General features: G+C 40.2%; 1 protein-coding gene across 1 annotated transcript in view; it reads left to right on the top strand.

Annotated features, from left to right (window-relative positions):
• The window catches only part of LOC126210434 (uncharacterized), a 196,928-nt gene that overhangs the window by 72,275 nt on the left and 99,195 nt on the right, over window positions 1-25,458 (top strand). The window contains exons 9-11 of the mRNA XM_049939667.1: window positions 2,359-2,515; window positions 11,116-11,363; window positions 24,128-24,359. Of these exons, the coding sequence (XP_049795624.1) occupies window positions 2,359-2,515; window positions 11,116-11,363; window positions 24,128-24,359 (637 nt within the window). The remainder of the gene's footprint in view (window positions 1-2,358; window positions 2,516-11,115; window positions 11,364-24,127; window positions 24,360-25,458) is intronic.

The raw sequence follows: 25,458 nt of genomic DNA, 5'->3' as shown, positions 1-25,458 counted from the left end.
TACTAGGATTTTCAAAAAAATTGCAATCCAGGCTTTCTTGGTAACAGCTTTGAAAATCTCAGTATTTGTATAATGACTGGATGGCTTTGACTTAGGCCAAACACTTTTTTCTAAGTTTTTATGTATTGTTTCAAGCATTATATGTGATGTTGCAATTGTTACATCTTATCAAAAATGTAGCAGTTGTAACAACATTGCAGAAGCACATGACATCAGTCTAAATGCCAAAGATGACATCCTTAAATAAATTGTCCTCAGAATATGTTGAGAATTTATTCAAAAGTTCGTGAGTAAATAATATATGAAGACAAGCAAAGTTTTAAAAATGTGTAGTAACTATAATCATATAGTCTTAATATAAATGCTAGTTTCAAGTGACAAAAATCTGACATAAAGTGTCATGTTTTCATTAAAACAGTGTATTGGGTTCTTCATTAAAGTGACATCCAGTTTTACTATACACTTAACCAATCAATCCAGCCAGTTATGGGGTGGGGTCAGGTGTAAAAAAGAAAGGGGGGAGGTTGGTTATACAGATAAAATGAACAACACTGTGAGATTTGACACACACAACCCCTTTTTTTAGGTAAAAGAAACTGTAAGCACCAGGAAAAAATGCTAGTACTCCCCTAGTGCTGAGCATTTTGTTTTGTAGTTTGACACTTTTCCATTTAAAAAATTCTGGAAGAATTATGCACTTAAAGTAAATAAAATACATGATAAAAACAGAACTAGCATTTGTGCAATTAATAGCTGCAGTTTACAAGAAGTACATTAGTTCACTATCATGTGTATTCACATGCAGATAATACACTGTACAGCCAAAGATACTGGTACACCTGTCTAATATTGTGTAGGGCCCCCATGAGCACACAGAAGTGCTGCAGCATGACATGGCATGGACTCGACTAATGTCTGAGGTAGTGTTGGAGGAAATTGACACCATGAATCCTGCAGGGCTGTCCATAAATCTGTAAGAGTACAAGGGGGTGAATATCTCTTTTGAACAGCATGTTGCAAGGTATCCCACATATACTCAAAAATGTTCATGTCTGGGTAGTTTGGTGGCCAGTGGGAGTATTTAAACTCAGAAGAGGGTTCCTGGAACCACTCTGTAGCAATTCTGGACATTTGGGGTGTCGCTTGTCCTGCTAGAATTGCCCATCAGAATGCACAATGGACATGAATGGATGTAGGTGAGCAGACAGAATGCTTTTGTAAGTGTCACCTGTCAGAATCATATCTAGACATATCAGGGGTCCAACTACATATGCCCCACACCATTACAGAGCCTCCACCAGCTTGAAAAGTCCCCTGCTGACATGTAGGGTCCATGAAATCATGAGGTTGTCTCCATACCTGCACACATCCATCTGCTCGATACAATTAGAAATGAGACTCATCCAACCAGGCAACATATTTCCAGTCATCCACAGTCCAATGTCAGTATTGATGGGCCCAGGTGAGGTGTAAAGCTTTGTGTCATGCAGTCATCAAGGGTACACGAGTGGGCCTTCATCTCCAAAAGCCCATATTGATGATGTTTCATGGAATGGTTTGCACGCTGGCACTTGTTGATAGCCCAGCACTGAAATCTGCAGCAATTTGCAGAAGGGTTGCAATTCTGCCATGTTGAACAATTCTCTTGAGTCATCATTGGTCCTGTGCACAGTGATGTTGGAGATTTGATGTTTTACCTGATTCCTGATATTCATGGTACACTCATGAAATGGTTGTACAAAAAATGCCACTTCATCACAGCACCATATTCGCCCAGTTTACATATCTTTGTATTTGAAAATGGATGCCTATACCAGTTTCTTTGGTGCTTCAGTATATTTCTTATCAGCTTGCTCGCTAAATATCCTTTTAAAGTGAGGACTTATCAACAAATGTATCAGATTCATTTGCTTCAGAGTCTCCTCAATAAGAAATACGGTTTCCTTAAGTTGCCCTACCTCCATCTCTCCTTGCAGCCTATTATTAAAATAAGCCAAATCTTGTATATTATTACACCATATTGCATTATCATTATTTTCAGTATTATTTTCATTCAGACTGGTCACGTTTCCTTTTTTTATTATTCACTTTTCTTTCTTTCTATAAAATATTGTGTGCATTTTGATACATTCTATGATATATCACACCTGGAGGAATGTAAAATATGATACATTTTATGATATATCATTACCCTTGCAGCTGCAGAAAAGTGAAATAACTGACTGATTTCTCATAGCATAGGTTTATTTTGAGTTGGATGTGTCCTTTGTTATATTATATCATAGATTTTAATAGTAATGTTGAGATCAAATAATATAATTTAAACACAGTATTATTTACTTTTTTACTCGTTAATAGGAATTGTCGAAGGCCAAATGTGGAACAGGCAATTAGGAAACAGTTACTGCAATGTCTGGATTTACTTCAAAACTCCAAAATAACAGCAACACGTCGCTCACCTGGGCTGCCCCTCGTGATCAATAAAGTTGCTGTTGCAGATTGCCGTCCAGATAAGGTGAGTAACAATGATGGTGCTTACACTGATGATCCAAAAGATCAAGTCTACGTATTTAATAGCGTTTTGGTCCACCTTTGGTAAACAAGACAGTAATGATTCTGCGTGATATGGATCAACAAGTCCTCAGCAGCCGTCTGGAGGTACACGGCACTATATGTCTACACAAAGATCACACAATTCCCGTAGATTATGTGCCAGTAGTTTGTGGATGCAGAATTGCTGCCCAATAGTATCCAAGATGTGGTCCATTGGATTCAGGCCAGGCAAATTATCTACCACTGCAAATTATTGAAGTAGATAGCTTCTGTAACTTCATATGAGTAGAAATTATACTTGACAACTTGAATACATTAACAATTGTTTACTTTTACCAACTCCCACCTCACATGATACAGTTGCTGAACAGTTCAAAGAAAGCATGAATCTCATTGGAAATAGGTACCTCACTAATATAGTTATACACTTGATGTCTGCTTGTGTCTGTATATGTGTAGATGGATATGTGTGTGTGTGCGAGTGTATACCCGTCCTTTATTCCCCCTAAGGTAAGTCTTTCCGCTCCCGGGATTGGAATGACTCCTTACCCTCTCCCTTAACACCCACATCCTTTCGTCTTTCCCTCTCCTTCCCTCTTTCCTGATGAGGCAACAGTTTGTTGCGAAAGCTTGAATTCTGTGTGTATATTTGTGTTTGTTTGTGTGTCTGTCAACCTGCCAGCACTTTCATTTGGTAAGTCACATCATCTTTGTTTTTAGATATATTTTTCCTACGTGGAATGTTTCCCTCTATTATATATATAAAAAACAAAGATGATGTGACTTACCAAATGAAAGTGCTGGCAGGTCGACAGACACACAAACAAACACAAACATACACACAAAATTCAAGCTTTCGCAACAAACTGTTGCCTCATCAGGAAAGAGGGAAGGAGAGGGAAAGACGAAAGGATGTGGGTTTTAAGGGAGATGGTAAGGAGTCATTCCAATCCCGGGAGCGGAAAGACTTACCTTAGGGGGAAAAAAGGATGGGTATACACTCGCACACACACACATATCCATCCACACATATACAGACACTTCTCCTTCACTTCTCCTTCCCTCTTTCCTGATGAGGCAACAGTTTGTTGCGAAAGCTTGAATTATATATATATATATATATATATATATATATATATATATATATATATATATATATATATATTCCTGGAAATGGAAAAAAGAACACATTGACACCGGTGTGTCAGACCCACCATACTTGCTCCGGACACTGCGAGAGGGCTGTACAAGCAATGATCACACGCACGGCACAGCGGACACACCAGGAACCGCGGTGTTGGCCGTCGAATGGCGCTAGCTGCGCAGCATTTGTGCACCGCCGCCGTCAGTGTCAGCCAGTTTGCCGTGGCATACGGAGCTCCATCGCAGTCTTTAACACTGGTAGCATGCCGCGACACCGTGGACGTGAACCGTATGTGCAGTTGACGGACTTTGAGCGAGGGCGTATAGTGGGCATGCGGGAGGCCGGGTGGACGTACCGCCGAATTGCTCAACACGTGGGGCGTGAGGTCTCCACAGTACATCGATGTTGTCGCCAGTGGTCGGCGGAAGGTGCACGTGCCCGTCGACCTGGGACCGGACCGCAGCGACGCACGGATGCACGCCAAGACCGTAGGATCCTACGCAGTGCCGTAGGGGACCGCACCGCCACTTCCCAGCAAATTAGGGACACTGTTGCTCCTGGGGTATCGGCGAGGACCATTCGCACCCGTCTCCATGAAGCTGGGCTACGGTCCCGCACACCGTTAGGCCGTCTTCCGCTCACGCCCCAACATCGTGCAGCCCGCCTCCAGTGGTGTCGCGACAGGCGTGAATGGAGGGACGAATGGAGACTCTTCAGCAATGAGAGTCGCTTCTGCCTTGGTGCCAATGATGGTCGTATGCGTGTTTGGCGCCGTGCAGGTGAGCGCCACAATCAGGACTGCATACGACCGAGGCACACAGGGCCAACACCCGACATCATGGTGTGGGGAGCGATCTCCTACACTGGCCGTACACCACTGGTGATCGTCGAGGGGACACTGAATAGTGCACGGTACATCCAAACCGTCATCGAACCCATCGTTCTACCATTCCTAGACCGGCAAGGGAACTTGCTGTTCCAACAGGACAATGCACGTCCGCATGTATCTCGTGCCACCCAACGTTCTCTAGAACGTGTAAGTCAACTACCCTGGCCAGCAAGATCTCCGGATCTGTCCCCCATTGAGCATGTTTGGGACTGGATGAAGCGTCGTCTCACGTGGTCTGCACGTCCAGCACGAACGCTGGTCCAACTGAGGCGCCAGGTGGAAATGGCATGGCAAGCCGTTCCACAGGACTACATCCAGCATCTCTACGATCGTCTCCATGGGAGAATAGCAGCCTGCATTGCTGCGAAAGGTGGATATACACTGTACTAGTGCCGACATTGTGCATGCTCTGTTGCCTGTGTCTATGTGCCTGTGGTTCTGTCAGTGTGATCATGTGATGTATCTGACCCCAGGAATGTGTCAATAAAGTTTCCCCTTCCTGGGACAATGAATTCACGGTGTTCTTATTTCAATTTCCAGGAGTGTATATTATTGTGTAAGGAGAGGGTAAGACTTACCTTATGGCCTACGTAGATCAACACCTTCAACCCATTACTTGCAGTCTCCCATCCTTCATCAAAGACACCAACCACTTTCTCGAACGCCTGGAATCCTTACCCAATCTGTTACCCCCGGAAACCATCCTTGTAAGCATTGATGCCACTTCCTTATACACAAATATTCCGCACGTCCAGGGCCTCGCTGCAATGGAGCATTTCCTTTCACGCCGATCACCTGCCACCCTACCTAAAACCTCTTTCCTCATCACCTTAGCCAGCTTCATCCTGACCCACAACTTCTTCACTTTTGAAGGCCAGACATACCAACAATTAAAGGGAACAGCCATGGGTACCAGGATGGCCCCCTCGTACGCCATCCTATTCATGGGTCGCTTAGAGGAAGCCTTCTTGGTTACCCAGGCCTGCCAACCCAAAGTTTGGTACAGATTTATTGATGACATCTTCATGATCTGGACTCACAGTGAAGAAGAACTCCAGAATTTCCTCTCCAACCTCAACTCCTTTGGTTCCATCAGATTCCCCTGGTCCTACTCAAATCCCATGCCACTTTTCTTGACATTGACCTCCACCTGTCCAATGGCCAGCTTCACACGTCCGTCCACATCAAACCCACCAACAAGCAACAGTACCTCCATTATGACAGCTGCCACCCATTCCACATCAAACGGTCGCTTCCCTACAGCCTAGGTCTTCGTGGCAAACGAATCTGCTCCAGTCCGGAATCCCTGAACCATTACACCAACAACCTGACAATAGCTTTCACATCTCGCAACTACCCTCCCGACCTGGTACAGAAGCAAATAACCAGAGCCACTTCCTCATCCCCTCAAACCCAGAATCCCCCACAGAAGAACCACAAAAGTGCCCCACTTGTGACAGAATACTTTCCGGGACTGGACCAGACTCTGAATGTCGCTCTCCAGCAGGGATACGACTTCCTCAAATCCTGCCCTGAAATGAGATCCATCCTTCATGAAATCCTCCCACTCCACCAAGAGTGTCTTTCCGCCATCCACCTAACCTTCGTAACCTGTTAGTTCATCCCTATGAAATCCCCAAACCACCTTCCCTACCCTCTGGCTCCTATCATTGTAACCGCCCCTGGTGTAAAACCTGTCCCATGCACCCTCCCACCACCACCTACTCCAGTCCTGTAACCCGGAAGGTGTACACGATCAAAGGCAGAGCCACATGTGAAAGCACCCACGTGATTTACCAACTGACCTGCCTACACTGTGTTGCATTCTATGTGGGAATGACCAGCAACAAACTGTCCATTCACATGAATGGACACAGGCAGACAGTGTTTGTTGGTAATGAGGATCACCCTGTGGCTAAACATGCCTTGGTGCACGGCCAGCACATCTTGGCACAGTGTTACACCGTCCGGGTTATCTGGATACTTCCTACCAACACCAACCTATCCGAACTCCAGAGATGGGAACTTGTTCTTCAATATATCCTCTCTTCCCGTTACCCACCAGGCCTCAATCTCCGCTAATTTCAAGTTGCCGCCACTCATACCTCACCTGTCATTCAACATCATCTTTGCCTCTTCACTTCCGCCTCGACTGACATCTCTGCCCAAACTCTTTGTCTTTAAATATGTCTGCTTGTGTCTGTATATGTGTGGATGGATATGTGTGTATGTGTGCAAGTGTATACCTGTCCTTTTTTCCCCCTAAGGTAAGTCTTTCCGCTCCCGGGATTGGAATGACTCCTTACCCTCTCCCTTAAAACCCACATCCTTTCGTCTTTCCCTCTCCTTCCCTCTTTCCTGATGAGGCAACAGTTTGTTGCTAAAGCTTGAATTTTGTGTGTGTGTTTGTGTTTGTTTGTGTGTCTATCGACCTGCCAGCGCTTTCGTTCAGTAAGTCACATCATCTTTGTTTTTATATATATATATATATATATATATATATATATATATATATATATATATATGTATATATATATATATATATGTATATATATATATATATATATATATATATATATATATATATATATATAAGACCAGAAATTGCTCAAGTCACACCAGTACTCAAGAAAGGAAATAGGAGTAATCTGCTGAATTATTACAGATTCATATCACTAACAGCGATTTGCAGTAGGATTTTGAGCCATATATTGTGGTCGAAGATTATGGATGACCTCAAAGGAAACGATTTACTATAAACAGCCAATGTGAATTCAGGAAACATCATCATGAAACACAAGTAGCTCTTTATCCTCACGAAGGAATGAGTGCTATCGACAGGGGATCTCAAATTGATTCCATATTTTTAGACTTCCACCAGGCTTTTGACACCTTTCCTTATTACTGACTTCTAATCAGATTGTGTGCTTATAAAGTATTGTCTCAGGGTTGCAACTGCATTAAAAATTTCCTGTTAGAACGGTCATAGTTCACAGTAATTGATAGAAAGTCATCAAGTAAAACAGAAGTAATATCTGGCATCCCCAAGGAAGTGTTATAGGTCCTACATAAATGATGTAGGAGACAATCTGAGCAGACCTTTTAGATTGTTTGCTGATGATGCAGTCACTTACCTTCTTGTAGAGTTATAAATTGCAAAATGAATTGGATGAAACACCTGTATGGTGTGAAACTGGCAATTGACTTTACATAATGAAAAGTGTGAAGTCATCCACATGAGTACTAGCAGAAATTCGCTATATTTCAGTTACAGGATAAAAAACAGAAATCTAATGGCTGTAAATTCAACTAAATATGTAGGGATTACTATTACGAATAAATTAAACTAGAATGAACATGTAGGTAATGTGGGGTCAGCAAACCAGAAGCCTGTGATTTGGTGGCAACATGTCTACTAAAAAGGCTGCTTGCAAAGGCTGCTTGCAGTATGCATCTGCACCCTCTTCTGGAGTATTGCTGTACAGTGTGGGATCCGCATCAGATAGGACTGGTGAAGGACATCAAAAAGTTTTGCATTATCACTAAAAAAGGGACAGAGTCCACAGATATGATACACAAATTGATGTGGTGATCATTAAAACAAAGGCATTTTTGTTGAGGCAGTATCTTCTCAGGTTTCAATCACCAATTTTGCCTTAAAAGTGTGAAATTATTTTGTTAGCATCCACCTACTTGTGGAGGAATGGTCACCACAATAAAATAATAGAAACCAAAGCTTGCATGGAAAAATTTAAGTGTTTGTTTTTCCTGTGTGCTGTTTGAGAGTGGAATGGTGGGGAAATATCTTGAAGGTAGGTTCATGAACTCTCTGCCAGGAGCTTAATTGTGAATTGGAGAATAATCATGTAGATATGGATGTAGATATTTTGTGGTATTGCTGTGTACCTCTTGCCATGTACAGGGCATCTTCAGAAATTACGTGTACTAGATTTTTTTTTTTTTTTTTTTTTTAGAAAAAGTGTATTTGAAAAAGAATTATGGGATATTGCTGTATACTTATTGACTATTTTTCCAGATAATCACCATTTTGTTCAATGTGTGTAGTGAACCATGGCACAAGCTTCTTTATCCCCTCCTCAAAGAACTCTCCTGCCTGCTCCTTCCCCACTTCAGAACCTCTTTCCGCATCTGCTCATTGGTTGAAAATTTAATTCCACTCATGTGTACCTTCAGGGAGGTAAACAGATGACAATCTGAAGGCACCAAGTCAGGGAAATATGGTGGGAGGTCAAAACATCCGAACCAAATGAGTCCAAGAGTGCCTTGGTGGCTGAGGCTGTGTGAGGACACCTGTTATCGTGCAACAAGCACACTCCTCTTGTCAGCATTCCTCTCCTTTTTTTTTTTTTTTTTTTTTTGAATGCTCCTTTTGAGTCTTTTATCACTATATCGTTGTGCATTTGTGGTCGCTGCCTGAAGCAGAAATTCAGCCAAAACAACGTTTTCTCTGTCCCAAAACACTGAGTCACTATTTTTTTCCATCCATAATTGTGGTTTTGAAGTTTTTGGCAGATGGGGAAATGGTGTGGAGACACTGTGAACTGTCTTTTCACTTCAGGTACATAATGAGCCATTCACCTTTCATCTCCAGTCACAATAGAGCTCAGAAAATCCTCATCTTCCAATTCAAGTTGCTCAAGAAATTCACGTGTGCTACGGATCTGATTTCTCTTATGCTACACTGTCAGCTACTTTGGGACCCAGGTTGTGCACAGTTTCCAGTATCCCAGCATTTCTGTGATTATCTTGTGTAAGAGAGTTATGGAGAGTTGTGGGAAAATCACAGAAATTTCATCAACTGTCGATCGACTGTCGTCACTAACAGTTTCCTCAATTTTTTTTCAGCAACCCTTCATGCAAAATGAAAGGTCTTCCACACCTCTGTTCATCATGAACATTTTTTCTGCCTCCAATAAACTGTCTACACCACTTAAACACATTAGTTCTATTCGTAACACCTTCACTGGAAACCATTTTGATTCATGAAAAAAGTTTGGTGGGTGTTATTTCTTCCACAAGACGGAAGCTGATGAAAGCACCTGCCTTACACTTGGTGTGATTTCTTACTGACATCTTTCACGCAACTGGACACTACAACGTGGGTTTACATACTACTGAGTTCCTATAATGCTCACTCTGGTCAGGGGACATGCTGTAGCACTCAGTGATGGCAACTTCTTTAAAAAAATAAAATCACCCACAGTACACTTACTTTTGAGTATGCCTCATACACAGCAGGTGCCACCACCTGACACACTAGCCAGGGTTCAGCCTTCAAGAGTCCTGCGTTTGACTCGGAGCATTCGCACACTCTTGCCAGCCACTTTGGGCTGTGGATAGAGTATGCCAGTCTAGCTGTAAGCACCGTGTGCTCTGGAACAGACACGGGTCTAGTGTAAGCAAGGTTCCCAATGGTGTCAGCCACTGTTATGCTGTTTCGCCACTGTGCTGCCTCATCAGGCTCACTCACTGCCTCTAACCATGGTCAGCTCCTGGGCCACACCCTGTCCACCTAGTATGTATATGGTAACCATTAAATAATAAGGAAAATTGATTTGGCCAGCATTCTTGACTCTGTGCACACCAGGATAATGAAAGATCTCATCCCAACAGCGTCCAGTGCATTCTGTTCTTGGGGCAGAAGGGGCCACCTCACAACACTACTGTCAGTGTAGTGGTCAACACAAACACAGTACCATTACACCGTGCTGAGCCAAAAACATTGTCAGTCACAATTACAGTAGGCACGGGATCATTGAGGTTGAACAGTGGATAAATGGAAATGTGGTGCCTTCTCAGATGAATCACACTTCTTGTTATATCAGATTGATGGTTGTGCATAGATACGCCATCTTCCAGGCAAACAGCTGCTCAAAATGTGCATAGTGCAATGAACATAGGCTGGTGGGGCAGGGTTATGCTATGTGCTTCAGTGAGACCTGTGGTAGCAATCGAAGGCATAAAGACAGCTGTGGACTATGTGATAATTTTTGCAGACCAGGCACATCCTGTCTTGTTTGAAGTCTTCCTCAATGGCAGTACCATCTTCCAGCAGTATAACTGCCTGTGTCCCTAGGACAGGATCATGTTACAGTGACTCGGGAGCTTGATAGTGAGCTCACATTCGTGCCTTGGCTACCAAAATTCACCTGATAGAAACCCAATGGAACGCTATTTGGTGCCAGCTCCATAGCCTCAAACCACCAATTTGTAATTTACAGTAGTTGGATGACCTCTGTGCACAACATACCTCCACAAGCCTAACAAGGACTCGCTAAATACATACCATGCAGTAGTGCTGCTATGTTGCATCATTCCGAGGTGGCTCAACTTGATGTTAAACTGGTGGTCATAAATTTTTGGTTTGCAGCATATGTAAATCTGTGTGTGTGTGTGTGTGTGTGTGTGTGTGTGTGTGTGTGTGTGTGTGTGTGTGTGTGTGTCTGAATGAGTGAGAGAGAGAGAGAGAGAGAGACAGAGGAGATACATTTGTAGATTTTCTTTTCAGCCGCTCCTGCAGTTGGCAGCTTCCAGGCTTACTGAGATAGCATCCCAGGAGCTGCCAAATTATTCATTATCTGGAGAGAAGCAACTGGCGGTTCCTGATGCATTTGACCTGCCACAGATGAGAGCTATTTTGTGCTTGGCCGCTCTGATAAGAGATGCTGGACTGTGGATTGGCATGACCCCTTACATAGAGCCCATCACTTTCCTTTGCATTACCAGAATTACTGATTGCTCTGCATGGCCTATCAGGTACAGCCTTTATTATTTCAGTTGATGACTATGTTTGGCTTACAATTGCAGATTGGATATTCTAAACTCCCTCTTGTCTTTGCTATAAACAATAACCATTATGTTATTAATTTGTAAACTTCACAACTACCTCCTTTGAAATGCTTTGTGATCATTGAGATGAAATAAGAGGAAAAGTTAGAAATTATATTAACATTTGTGTTATAATAAATGAATATTCTTTCTGCCTGGTGTCTACAACTATGTTTCCATAAGTCATGATTTTTGTTGTTGACCTGTGGTCTTAAGTGGTGATTCTTCACTGCAGAAAGTATTTTTGGGTTCAGATTCACTTTTTATATAAGGGTTATTCTAAATGTAAAAAACATTTGTTTCTTGAGATCGTTTTATTTGAGATAATGAAAGAAAATTTATTTTACAACATATTTTGATATCTTAGCTATTTTTCTATGCATTTAAGCATTTGTTGTAGCAATCCATGGGCCTTCTTATACCTTATTATTAGTTTCCACCATATTTTTGAACCAGTCACTATGTCCTCTGCAGTTCATTTCATTTTTATAGTTCTTTCTAGCATGCACACACACATGTATGCAAGCCCAAAAATACACACACACACACACACACAGAGAGAGAGAGAGAGAGAGAGGGAGGCAGACACATACACAGACAGATGGAGACAGGGAGTTTGCAATGGAAGCTTTCAGTGTCTGATGCTTACCTTCCTCAACCATAAAATCTACACTATAATAACATTTGCTTTTTAAGTACTTTTCAGTGTTTTTCTCTGCAGTTTTTAGTTTGTTGCCCTTGAATTTGGATCAAGTTTATTGCTACACTTCAAAGCCATTTTACACAAGCTAAGTCTGTGACAAGGCATCATGTATTCTGATGTTTCATAAACATGTGTAAAAGAATTTACTTTGAAAAGTTGTTGGTTTCTTAGCTCAAAGAGGAGTATTTCATAAATGAACACTCAAGGAATTGTCATTAGGTCAAGGCTTTTCAATAATGGTTTACAAGCTTGCTTGTTGTTTATTCTCTTCATAACTCTGATGATTTATACTGTAGCTTGTACACTCTGAGCAGGTTTGTGTTTTCAAGACCCCAAAGAATTATGCCTTATCCAGCAACTGATATAAAATATGCATGATATAAATTTTCTTAACAGTTAAATGGCTCTGAGCACTATGGGACTTAACTTCTGAGGTCATCAGTCCCTTAGAACTTAGAACTACTTAAACCTAACTAACCTAAGGACGTCACACACATCCATGCCCGAGGCAGGATTCGAACCTGTGACCGTAGCAGTCTCACGGTTCCAGACCTAGCGCCTAGAACCGCTCAGCCACTCTGGCCGGCAACAGTTAAATCAGTTACATTATTTAGAACTCTTATTATTTATATAAAACTGTTTTATTGCTTCACTAAGCAATGAATACAATCAGTCTATAACAAGTTTTTGCTTAAAATAACTCTAATTAATTTAACAGTGTCTGCAGCAATCACCTCTTTGTCCAAATAATTTAACTCTGATGTATATTCAGCAGCTCGTTTGGTCCTGAAATGTACAATTTGTGTTCTGTAAGGTTCAGTTCCATAGCATTAATATTTATACAGGTTTCAAATTCTTTAAGAGTTTGTTTATTATTGTGTGCTAGTTCTTTGTTGGTCTTGTAGAAAACTACTGCTTTTGAGTCATCTGTATGCAGAATTCTTTCTGAGGTTATTGTAAATGGCATTTATGTATGAGGAACAATCAGAAATTATTTACAGTAGTAAGTTTTTGTACCTTATTTATCAATGAACATAAGTGAATACACATGGGATCTCTTATTATACTCCCTATTCATGTTAATACAATGCTGCCAGCTTCCTGGCAGCTTCATTATTGTATCACAGAACTGTTGTATGGAGGTGCTAAGCATCCACTTGTGGACAGCTGCTTGCATTTCTTCATTGTTGCCGAACCTCTTACCTCGCAATGTTTCCTTCACGTTATTGATAAAGCATAATGAGATGGAGCAAGACCCAATATGGTGGCTGTGGCACAACAGTGAGGACCAGTGATGTCAGCTCTGCAGTCACGGCATTGCTAGTGTGGGGCCACAAATTGTTGTGCTGAAGGAGCACTCCTTTTGACCAGTTAGCCTGTCTCCTTTGCTGAATCTTGTGTCTAAATTGTGTAAAGGCATTGCAGAACACCCTGCTGTTGGCTGTTGTTCTTTGTGGAAGCCAGTCCACAAGTGTCAAGAGAGACAGAGATCATCTGGTTGCCTGCAGATTGAAACTCTCAGGATGTTTCCGTCACATGGACTGGAATTTCTTCTCAGATGTACGGCAGCAACACCATGACTCACCACCAGTTTCTCCAAAAAAATCTGGATGTTCCTTCTTCATTTGCAATTGTTGACAACAGACTTCAGTTCTGTTCTCCTTCTTGAACCCAGTGTACACACACCTTTTACGTACTGGTATCCAAGTTGTCACAAATAATGGAGTGCAGGGTTGCACAGTCAAGGCCTATTCCAGTTCATCAAAGGTTATGCACCTATCAGCCATAATCAATGTTCCCTGGAGTCTGCAGTGTTGTCAGATGACCAGTACTCACATTATTGTACGCGAATTCCATTCTAGTAGCAAACCCAGCAATCCAGTTGTAAACTGCCTTTTGTGTAGAAGCTCTTTGGCCGTACACCTCAGTTAGCTGTTGACAAATATCTATTTTTTGGCTCTTTCTTTTCACAAAAACCATGTGGCCCATCTTTGTCCATGATAGTCACCTCCCATCTTGTCCATAGCTTTCTCTGCTTAACATCAAACGAGCACTGTGCTTTCACTATACACACTCTTCATAACTGCATCTAGTGTCTGTTTGGTGTAGTAGAATCAGATCATTGTCCTATGCGAGGACATACCCATAGTTTGCATGGTATTTGTCAAACAATGTGATTTTAAACCATTTCTGAATAACATTCATAATACAGGAGCAGTAATGGACCTAGTATGAATCCTTGGGATATGCCTGTTTGTGTCTCCTTCCAATTAGAACAGGCTCTCTCACCTTTTGTTGTATAACTACTGTATGTTTCCTACTTTTGAGATAGAATGAGAACCAGCTGAAAGATTTTCCATGAAAACCATAAGCAGGCATCTTGTGAAGCAGCAGTCAAATGCTTTAGTGAGGTAACAAAAGATACCAGACTCATACAGCTTGTTATCAAGACTTATGCTTATTTTAGTGGTTAATTCATTAATAAAATAAGATTTTCACTCTGCAGCAGAGTGTGCACTGGTATGAAACTTCCTGGCAGATAAAAACTGTGTGCCAGACTGAAATTCAAACTTGGGATCTTTGTCCTTCACGGGCAAGTGCTCTACAGGTAGAGGCAAAGGTCCCGAGTTCGAGTCTCGGTCCAGCCCACAGTTTTAATCTGCCAGGAAATTTAATATCAGTGCACACTCCACTGCAGAGCGAAAATCTCATTCAGAAAACATCCCCCTGGCTGTGGCTAAGCCATGTCTCTGCAATATCCTTTCTTCCAGGAGTGCTAGTTCTGTAAAGTTCACAGGAGAGCTTCTGTGAAGTTTGGAAGGTAGGAGACAAGGTACTGGCAGGAGTAAAGCTGTGAGGATGGGATGTGAGTTGTGCTTGGTACCTCAATTGGTAGAGCACTTCCCCAGGAAAGGCAAAGGTTCCGAGTTTGAGTTTTGGTCCAGCACACAGTTTTAATCTGCCAGGAAGTTTTAGTTCATTTTGCACAGTACTTAGCCCCTTACTAAATCCATACTGATTATTCAGAATAATGTTACGAGTTTTGTTATACATTTCTAATTCATTACAAACTGTTCACTCAAATATTTTAGAAAAAAAGACTTAATGGTATTGATACCAGGAAGAAATTTCATATCTCATCTTGTCTGCCCCTTCTGTGCATGAGTAACATTCCTGTGAATTTCACCCTGTTGTGTAGAAGCAGCCCTCCAGCCCTCATCAAATGACAGATTTACCATAAGGCAGAGTTTAGATGCTATATTATATCATCATGGTTTTATTATTTTTGTTTGAATTTCATCGCACACCCACAGATTTAAGATTATTTAAAATGAATCTTCTAGTGTTGCCACCTCATGACATGAGTAAATTGAAATTCTCCATACCTGTGTTGCATTATGTTGGGAGGAGAGAAGTCATCCACGTTATTTCAAGTTGTAAGGTACCTGTTGAATTCTTCACAGATCTGGGTGGAGCTTGTAACAGTTTCTCCATCACTTTCTAATGTAGAGTTAAAATGATTATTTTGTCTCAGCACCTACAGCAGTCTTGACACTTTGCTGTACAACTTTCGAATTGTTTGTGAAATTTGAGATGAATGTACTGTTCGCCATTTTTTTCCTATTTAACAACACTTTCATATGTTCTTTTGTAACTGTTAACATACGTGAGAAACTCTGCATCATGGTCGTTCTTTGCGTCCATGTGCAGTTTCCTCTTTCTATTGCTAGAGATCTTTATGCCTTCAGTTATTTGTGAGTTTGTTTTAATGGATCTATGATGTGCTGTTATGAAGTGGTAATTTCCATTGAATATACTTATGAATTCTGATACAAAAGCATTGTAGTTAGTACACTGACAGAAAAGAATCATAGACCAATAAATAATTGATGTAGAGTAATGAAATATTGGGAGTACATTTGTCGAGGTAACCTATTTAAGTGATTAACATTGCAAGATCACAAGTCAATGTAAGCACAACATAAGCCATTGCAAATGTGTAACCACAAGAATGTTGAATGCAGACATGTGTGCATTGTGTTGTACAGGTGCCACATGTCAGGAAATGTCAAACATAGAAAATGTAAAAGTAGGTGTGCCTCAGGGATCTGTACTGGGCCCCTTCCTGTTTCTGATCATGATCAATGACCTCCCCTCATTTATTAGATCCACCACTGTATTACATACAGATGATATGACTTTTCTTCATAGCAGCAACAATCTTAATGATCTTAAAACCTGTGCTGAAAATACACTCACTCATGCAGCATATTGGTTCAGAGCAAATGGTTTCCTGCTAAGTGAAAATAAAACTCAGCAGATAATCTTCACTCTAAGAGACAAGCCACTATCTGATGACCCTAGTTCTGTTAAATTACTGGGAGTTTATTTAGATGAAAAGTAGTAAGCTATCTAGAGTAATTAATTTATTAAGACAACTCAGAAATTGTGTACCTGAATCATACATCAGATCATCTTATTTTGCATTTTTCCAAAGTATAATATCCTATGGCATTATCTTGTGGAGTAACTGTAGTCATATACATGACATCCTATTATTGCAGAAGAAAGCCATTAGGATAATTACAAATTCTTCACATAAGGCTCACTGCAAACCCTTATTTACTAAACAAAAAATTATGACAGTAATAAACCTCTATATATATATACAATGTCTTAATCTTTATGAAGAAGAACCTACATCATGTGAAACTTAGAGAAAATGCACATTGTTACAAGACAAGAAGCATCAAACACATATACACACCTTACTACAGATTATCAAAATCAATAAATAGCTATGAAGTCACAGGGCATAAATTATTTAATAAGCTGCCACATGCTATACAGGATCTTCCTGAACATACATTCTATGATATCAATGAATTCTTCAACTGTAAAATGCAGTAATCCAACAGATGACCCACTGTACATTTACTGTAATATAAGCTAAAATATTTCAGTAGTCGATACCTTATCACACTGTATTATAAATTGAATCTTCATTTTGATGTTGTCAATTGCTTTCATGGCCTAAAGACAATAAAATCTTTATTATTATTATGCAGTTCAATGCCTGTTGCACTTGGTCAGTGAATACAAGGATGGTTAATGTTAGTTGTGGATGATGCTGTAGTGGTCATCCGATGATGTGCTCGATAGAAGACAGATCTGGTGATGAAGTAGGCCAAGGTAACATGTCGACATTCTGTACAGCATGTTGGGTTACAACAGCAATATGTGGGCAAGCGTTATCCTCTTGGAAAACACCCTCTGGAATGCTGTTCATGAATGGCAGCTCTGCTGGCCAAATCACCCAACTGATGTGCAAATTTGCAGTCAGGGTATGTGGGGTAATGATAATAGTGCTCCTGCTTCCCTGCAAAATCACACCCTGGACCATAACTCCAGGCGTAGGTCCAGTGTGTCTAGCATGCAGACAGGTTGATTGCTGGCCCTTAACTGTCCTCCTTCTAACCAATTCACAGCCATCACTGGCAGTGAGGTAGAACCAGCTTTCATCAGGAAACACAACAGACTTCCAACCTACCCTCCAATGAGCTCTCGCTTGACACCACTGAAGTCGCAAATGGCAGTGGTTTGGGGTCAGTGGAATGCTTGCTACAGGGTGTCTGAGTCAAAGACGTTCTTGAAGTAACTGATTTGTAACAGCATGCTATGCCTCTGTGGTGCTAACTGCTGCAGATGCAGTACAATGCACCAAAACCATACACCAAACACAATGGTCTTCCTTCTCGGTAGTGCCACGTGGCCATCTGGAGCTCCGTCTTATTGTGACCAGACATTCTTGTGGCACAACTGGCAGCAGTCATGTACAGTGGTTACATTCCTGGCAAGACTTTCTGCAGTATCACAGAAGGAACATCCAGCTTCTTCTTTGTCACCTTAAAGGCACTGTTGAATAACTTTAACTCAACCCGCCCAGTCTCAACAGTAACTAATGCTAGTGACTGCTACAGCATGTATTTAAAGCAAATCTGATTTGCATCCTCTTAGTGGTGCTACCAGTGCCACACATAAGGGTCTAGTGTGAAATTTGGATAGATATCTTTCAGATGTAGAAACATGGCTGTCAACTTTTGTTTATGTCACACAACTCCTTCTTGGTGTAGCGGACTTTTTTTTTTCCATCACTGTACTTATTGAACACTGATCTCTGAGTGACCAAGAAGTTTCATAAATCCACATTTCATTGACTGGTGTTCCTGACTCTTTTCACTTTATAGGTTTTATCTCAAACTGGCATTTAAACAGAAATGGATGCATGGTCAGGTATCCCCAAGCCTAAAATCAACTTTTTGTAGTACCATAATTTATACTGCTACAATATTATCTGCACAGCTTGTAGAAAACTCTGTTACTCTAGGGAATTTGCTAAAATTTATTATTTGGCCATTTGTAGATAACAAGCCCTTCAGTGAAATGGCAAACCTTGATCAGCTCTTATATGTATGTTGAAGTCAGCACAAATAATGCCCTTCATTTGTTTTACTTGCACTGTCCAGTAATATAATCCCATATGAGAACAGGAAATGAAGATATGGAAAATAAACCAACACTGTTTTATTTTGGTCAGCTCAATGACAGATGCTGCTGAGGAAACAACACACTGAACTGCACTTATTTTTTAGTTTGTCCATGTGTTTAATCCACTTTGTTATTCAGCAGGACCCCAAAGAACTTTAAAAAGTTTGTTTCAATCAGTATACAACCAGTAAAGTTTACATTTGCTGATAACTGGTCATTATTTCTTGACTGAAATTGAATAATCTGTGCCTTTGTGAGATTATGAGTTAAACTGTTGCTGTGAAACTGTTGCAGTCTTGTTCAGTTATCATCTGAACTGTGTCTGGCAAGCTTTCATTTTGCCTTTGAGTATGTCTATGTCATTAGTAAACATTACCTTACATGTTTGGAACTGTCCTTTAAAGTTAGTAGTGGAAGGTCATTTATGTACATTAGAAACAAAAGCTCAAACATATGAGGTATCGTGAGCAGAATGACATTCTCAGTGCCAACCAGCACATGACAATCTGAAAGCTTTGGATCAAGGAAACTAGGTAGGTGCAGCAGTGTTTCTTGATTTCTGTAAAGCATTTGACTCAGTACCGCACCTATGCTTATTGTCAAAAGTACAATCATATGGGGTACCAAGTGAAATCTGTGACTGGATCGAGAACTTATTGCTAAGGAGGACACAGCATGTTATCTTGGATGGAGAGTCATCATCAGATGTACAATTAAGTTTGGCTGTGCTCCAGGGAAGTGTGTTGGGACCCTTGCTGTTCATGTTGTACATTAATGATCTTGCAGACAATGTTAATAGTAAAATCAAGTTTTTGCAGGTAATGCAGTTATCTATAATTAAATACTATCTGAAAGAAGCTGCATAAATATTCAACTATCTCTTGGTAAGATTTAAACATGGTTCAGAGATTGACAACTTACTCTAAATGTTCATAAATGTAAAATTTTGCACTTCACAACATGGAAAAACATTGTATCCTATGACTATAATATCAATGAGTCATTGTTGGAATTGAAAAACTCATACAAATACCTGGGCATAACACTGTGTAGGGATACGTAATGGAATGATGACATAGATTCAGTCATGGGTAGAGCAGGTGGTAGATTTCAGTTTATTGGTGGAATACTGGGCAAGTGCAATCAATGCACAAAAGAGATTGCCTGCAAATCACTCATGAGACTGGTTCTAGAATATTGCTCAAGAGTGATGGATTAACAGGGGATATTGGATGTATAAAGAGAAGGGCAGCATGAACAGTCACATGTTTGTTTAACCCACAGGGGAGTGTCACAGAGACACAGAAGGAACTGTTCTGGCAGACTCTTGAAAACAGACATAACCTATCCTGAGAAAGTCTGTTAATAAAGTTTCAAAACCTGGCTTTAAATGATTACTCTAGGGATATACTATAACCCCTGACACATCACTCACTTAGGGATCGTAGGATAAGATCAGAATAATTACTGTATGGACAGAGGCATTCAGACAATGATTCTTCCTGCACTCCATACATGAATGGAACAGGAAGAAACCATAATAACGGATACAATTGGATCTACCCTCTGCCATGCACCTCATGGTGTTTTGCAGAATATAGATGTAGATGTAGATGTGAAGTGGGCACACTACTGAGCCTTGAAGGAATGCCTATGTCACTATGAGATAAGTGTCATGCCTGTCTTCTGTCATGATGGCAAGACTCCAGAGATGCAAGAGAGATACCATTAATGCCACAACACTTTAGTTTACTAAGTAGAATTTTGTGATCCATACAAAGTGCCATTACAAATCCTTGTAAGGATACCACTATCGACACTGATGTTAACAGCTTATATCTGGCATCTAGAATTTTACTGGTATTCTAGAAGGTTGTCAACATTAGAGCATTCCTGCCAATAGCTGGGGATTCACTAGTAGGCCGTGTGCATCTTTAGTGAGGGGAGTCGGTGGTGAGTGGTCAAATGTGATGATCAGGCTATGATCCAGGTGCCTGGGTAAAAAGACAATTTTTAAAGAAAGGAACAGTTTACAAATAATAATAATAATAATAATAATAATAATAATAATAATAATAATAATAAGTAGAAGAATCAGGTGCCAAGGAGATAATATGGAATTCATGGAAAGTACTTTTTCTAAAATAATTGTGAAGAATTACGATATACTGTCAGCTGAAGACCTTGGGATGATGTGTGTATGGCATCCATTTGTAATACATGGACAAATAATTTCCATGTATAAAATCTTGTAGTCAAAACAATTCTTATACACAGTAGTATGAAGCAATAAAGTTATTAATATTTTTCCAATGCAAACTTATTGAAATAAACTGATCTGCATCGCTCTGCAGCAAGTTTCTGTTGAAATGAATGAGACTAATTAGGGCTCATGTAATTGCTCTCATTAAAATAAACATTTGAATTACTTTTATTGAATAGTTATTAAATATAGTTATTTATTAATAACCCGAGCGGGCTTGTCAATAGAAGATACAAACATATCAATATGTGTAACGTCGCCATGACTGACCAGGTCACCTGATATCACAGACTGCTGTAAGCAGTACAGCTGTGTTTGACATTGTAATATATTGATATTGTATTCCTTACTAATTGCTTACTTCTGAAACTTTCGAATCAGAGCATGGCTTTTCTCTAGGGAGCACATCTTGTTGTATGATGGCAACAATATCCTAGCGTTAGAAGCCACACACCATCTCAATGTGGCAGGAGAGTTGTTGGGCTTCAGTAAGGAGAGAACCATTTGAAGAAATCTGCTAAAAAGTATAATTAAGAGCAGATAGTGTTATGGCAGTTCATAGGAGAAAGGTGTTTGAGTAATTCAGTTATTTTGTGGAAAGACACATGAGATTAGTTGTGAGACGTATGGCTGAAATAGTAACACGTTTGTGAATCAGTAATTCTTGTGGAGAAACATATTGACAGTAGAACATAAATAAAAAGACTTCTGTGATCAGGGATTACCTGTTTAAATAATGTGCAAATGCTACCTAGCAGTATTTACTTCAATATGCATGTGAAACAAGCTTAACTGTCAAAACAAGACTGGGTGAGTTTCGGCCTTGTTAGAGAAATGTATTATTTGCTAAAAGGACAATAAAAGAAAGTAATTCGGGGAAAGAGGAGTATATTTCCACCAATTTCTTTTCAGTTTATTTTTAGATTATTTTTGCAGCTATCAGACTATCAGAGTTGAGTATGGGGGTTTTACATAGAGAACATGGTCCATTATGAAATAAACCTGGCCATGTCTCTAATATAAATACATGTCTCTCATACTTTTCAAACAATGGAAACTCCAGTAGAAATATTAATAGTGTAGGAGAAGATAGCTTGCTACTTACCATAAAGAAGACATGCTAAGTTGCACACAGGCACAATTAAAAGACACTTACACGTAAGCACACTTTACACACACATGACCACCAACTCTGGCGGGTCGGGCCAGTTGGCAGTCATGTGTGTGTGAGGTGTGCTTGATTGTGTGAATCAATGGTGTGTTTTTCTCTTTATTCGACCAAGGCAATGGCCGAAAGCGTATGTGTAAGCATCTGCAACTTAGCGTGTCATCTTTACAGTAAGCAGCAATCTATCTTCCCTTAGACTTTTCAAATATCAATGATAGTCAGTTGGAAATGGAAAAAGTTGCTTTGAAATAATAACTGTACAAGTCAAATCACTTTGTTTTATTGTCCCTTTAGCACGTAAAACTCTTCCCTAACAATGCCAAAGCTCATCCATTCTCATGTTAACAGTTATGTTTGTTTTATACTCACAATGAAGTGACCATTGTCACATTGCATTTCCCAATTAATTAAATAGATAATCACTGATCACAGAACCCTTTACATTTATATTCTAGTATCCATATGTTCCTCCATAACGATTACTGATTCACAAAGATGATAATATCGCAACCTTAACTCTCATTATTATTCCTGTGCAACTTTCCATGAAATGACTGAATTACATAAACACTTTTCTTCTGTGATGAAACATAACACTTTCACCTCTTAATTATCTTTCTACCAAATTCTTCATACAATTTATCTGTGATGTGGCTGGGTGGGACTACTCTGTGTGAAAGCCCAACAATTCTCCTTGTGTACACCAGATCAGCACATGACCACTAGCACTGTTGCCATAGTACAGCAAATCAGAGTAAAAGCATGCTCCACTTTGAAAGTTCCAGAAACCAGTGATAAGTAAGGAGTACAATATTGATACATCACAACATCAAAGATAACAGTACGCCTTACACCCGTCACATGAAATTTCATAGTGGGTGAATAGAAGGCAATCCTGTAGCTGGCTCACACTCAGAATTTCCTTCACTAGCTGCTATCATCCTACTTTGACTGCTGCTGCAGTTAACTTGGACCAGATTGGGCTTGTCTACGGACAGTGGCTGTCGTGATTTCTGATTTACTGCATGACCAGAGTCATGGGGCTGTTATTTGCACTTCTCAAGCTGATATAACATTTCTCTATTTGATGACCATGCAGCTTCCATCAGTGTAAGACTTCTTTTGAACTACACTTAATATCGTAATTGGAATACACATGCACCACTAAGTAGTTGTGCTCAGACTTACATCGATTTCAATGGGAACTTTTAATGTTTGGCTTTGTAATGTGAACAATTTAATATTTTATTATAGAATGCTAATTCATCTTCAATAAGTGTTTGTTGGCTTTAACATGAGGGCTGCCACACAAATTACATGGTGCAGAGTGCAGAATGGTTGTAGATATGCATTTTTATTGCAAAGCCACCTACGTTTCTGATGTAATGAACCACTTGACTCATCCATTTGCTAAACATTTATCAACATAATATACAGAGTTTAATGGTATAAGTGCAGATATTTTTACTGGTGACTGAGGACAGTGTAGTGTACAATATTACTTCAGTTTTTAACTCATGTGCAGACTAATAATTGTAGCTATTAGGAGCAGTATGTTTTTAGGTTGTTTATTACCTCCAGGTACATATGGCAAGGGCAAGCCATTAATGCACACTCTTCCCCGGGCAGCAGGTAAGGTGTTGACATGTAGACACATGGTCACAAAAAGTTTAGTCTATACTGACAAGCATAGTCCACTTACTGGTGTAGTTATAATTGCACGGAAAACATCAGGCCATAAAGTTTGTGACCTGTTTGTGGGAAGACTGTTTATTGTAGCGAAAAAACAACTCACATGCTGATATGTGTACGTATTAAAGTACAACATATAAAAATATTTCTACTGATATGTGTCAACCCCCCATACATATTTGAAATTAAAAGAGGGACTCTCAACCTTAAGACGTGACTCTATAATGGGGAAATGCTAGGATGAAAACATTTAGACACAATGAACATCAATAGTTTCTGCAACAGCAACACTGAGAATGCATGTGCTATCACTACAGGAATGCGTGCCAGCAGCTGCTGACTGCCATCAGCTCCAAGATCGCTCCAGCCAGTGGCAGTAGCCTCGAGTCCCTGGTTCGGCAGTACCCCAGCCTGGGGCTCCGTATCCTGGACACCCTCAGGGGAGACTGGCAGAGCCTCCCACAGCAAGCAGCCCTCCTACCTGCCCTCATGCTCCTCCTGCAGGTCTCTGCTCATGGCACCTGTCCCTACAGCCTCGGAAAAATGCAGGTCGGTTCTCATTCACACTGTCACAGTGCAACCGGCGTATAATTTTATTCAATCAAAAGTTACAGTCCATAAAAAGTATTTCTAGTTAACAAACTTCACATGTATCTTCTGTTTTTATGTCTGCATGGTATTTTGTCAAACATTAGCAACAAATAAGAAGAAATCGTTAGAATATCCGTGACATTTATTAACCCTGTCACTGCGCATTTACCCTCAGTGGCTCACGCCCTGTGCGCATTATTTTCACCCGGTGCGTATATATACGACTGTAGCTATCTACTGTTATTATTGAGATAAAAATGAGATGCAAAATCCAGTATTGTTGGTGAAATCGTTTCCTTTTTTTTAAATATTTGTTCAGAAAGTCTTATTTTGTTCAAAAAAGGTACTTTGTTAGGAGAAAAAAATACGAAACATATTACATTAGTAATACTTCAAAGTGTGATATGTCTCGAAACAAAAATTCAAACATAAAGGCACATTAAATTTTACACATATGTATCTTGTGTCACTTCATTTATCATGTTTTGCACATACAATACACCTTCTCTGGGTGGCCTTCTTCTTTGAAGTTCCTGGGATTAGCGAGATAAAGTGGCGCTCGGTTAGGCGTAAGGGATTGTCACCATCAGCTGATCTCCTTCCACATCGTCCCTCTGTTTGCGGTTGGTGGTGAATCTCTAGGATCTCCTTGATAAGTTTCTGTTGAAAATCAGATACTGAAATATTTCATCCCGTTTGAGTTGTATATAATGTGTGCGCATTGAGCAGAGACAGGTCCACCAAATGAAAAAATACTTTTTATACCATTTTACAGTTTTTCGTACACATTCTACTAAACTTAGTATCATGTCGCTCCTGTCGACGGCCCCCATATTTTCAGTGTAGCTTACAATGCAAGCTGGTTTTATTTTTGGTTCATTCATGGTTCTGTCAGTTTTGTCAGTCGCTATAATTTCACTTATATGAAGTGTTGAAAGCATCGTCACTTCTCGCTTGTCCTGCCACTTCAGAGCAAGAAGTTTATCTGTTGACATAAGCTCAATCTCGCCTTTTCTAAATTCTTTTTGATAAAGCAGGCATGCCTTTGTGGTTTGTT

This window comes from Schistocerca nitens, chromosome 10 (assembly GCF_023898315.1).
Source record: "Schistocerca nitens isolate TAMUIC-IGC-003100 chromosome 10, iqSchNite1.1, whole genome shotgun sequence".
Classification (NCBI taxonomy): Eukaryota; Metazoa; Arthropoda; class Insecta; order Orthoptera; family Acrididae; genus Schistocerca; species Schistocerca nitens.
Note: the sequence above shows the minus strand (reverse complement) of the source record. Positions and strands in the feature narration are given on the sequence as shown.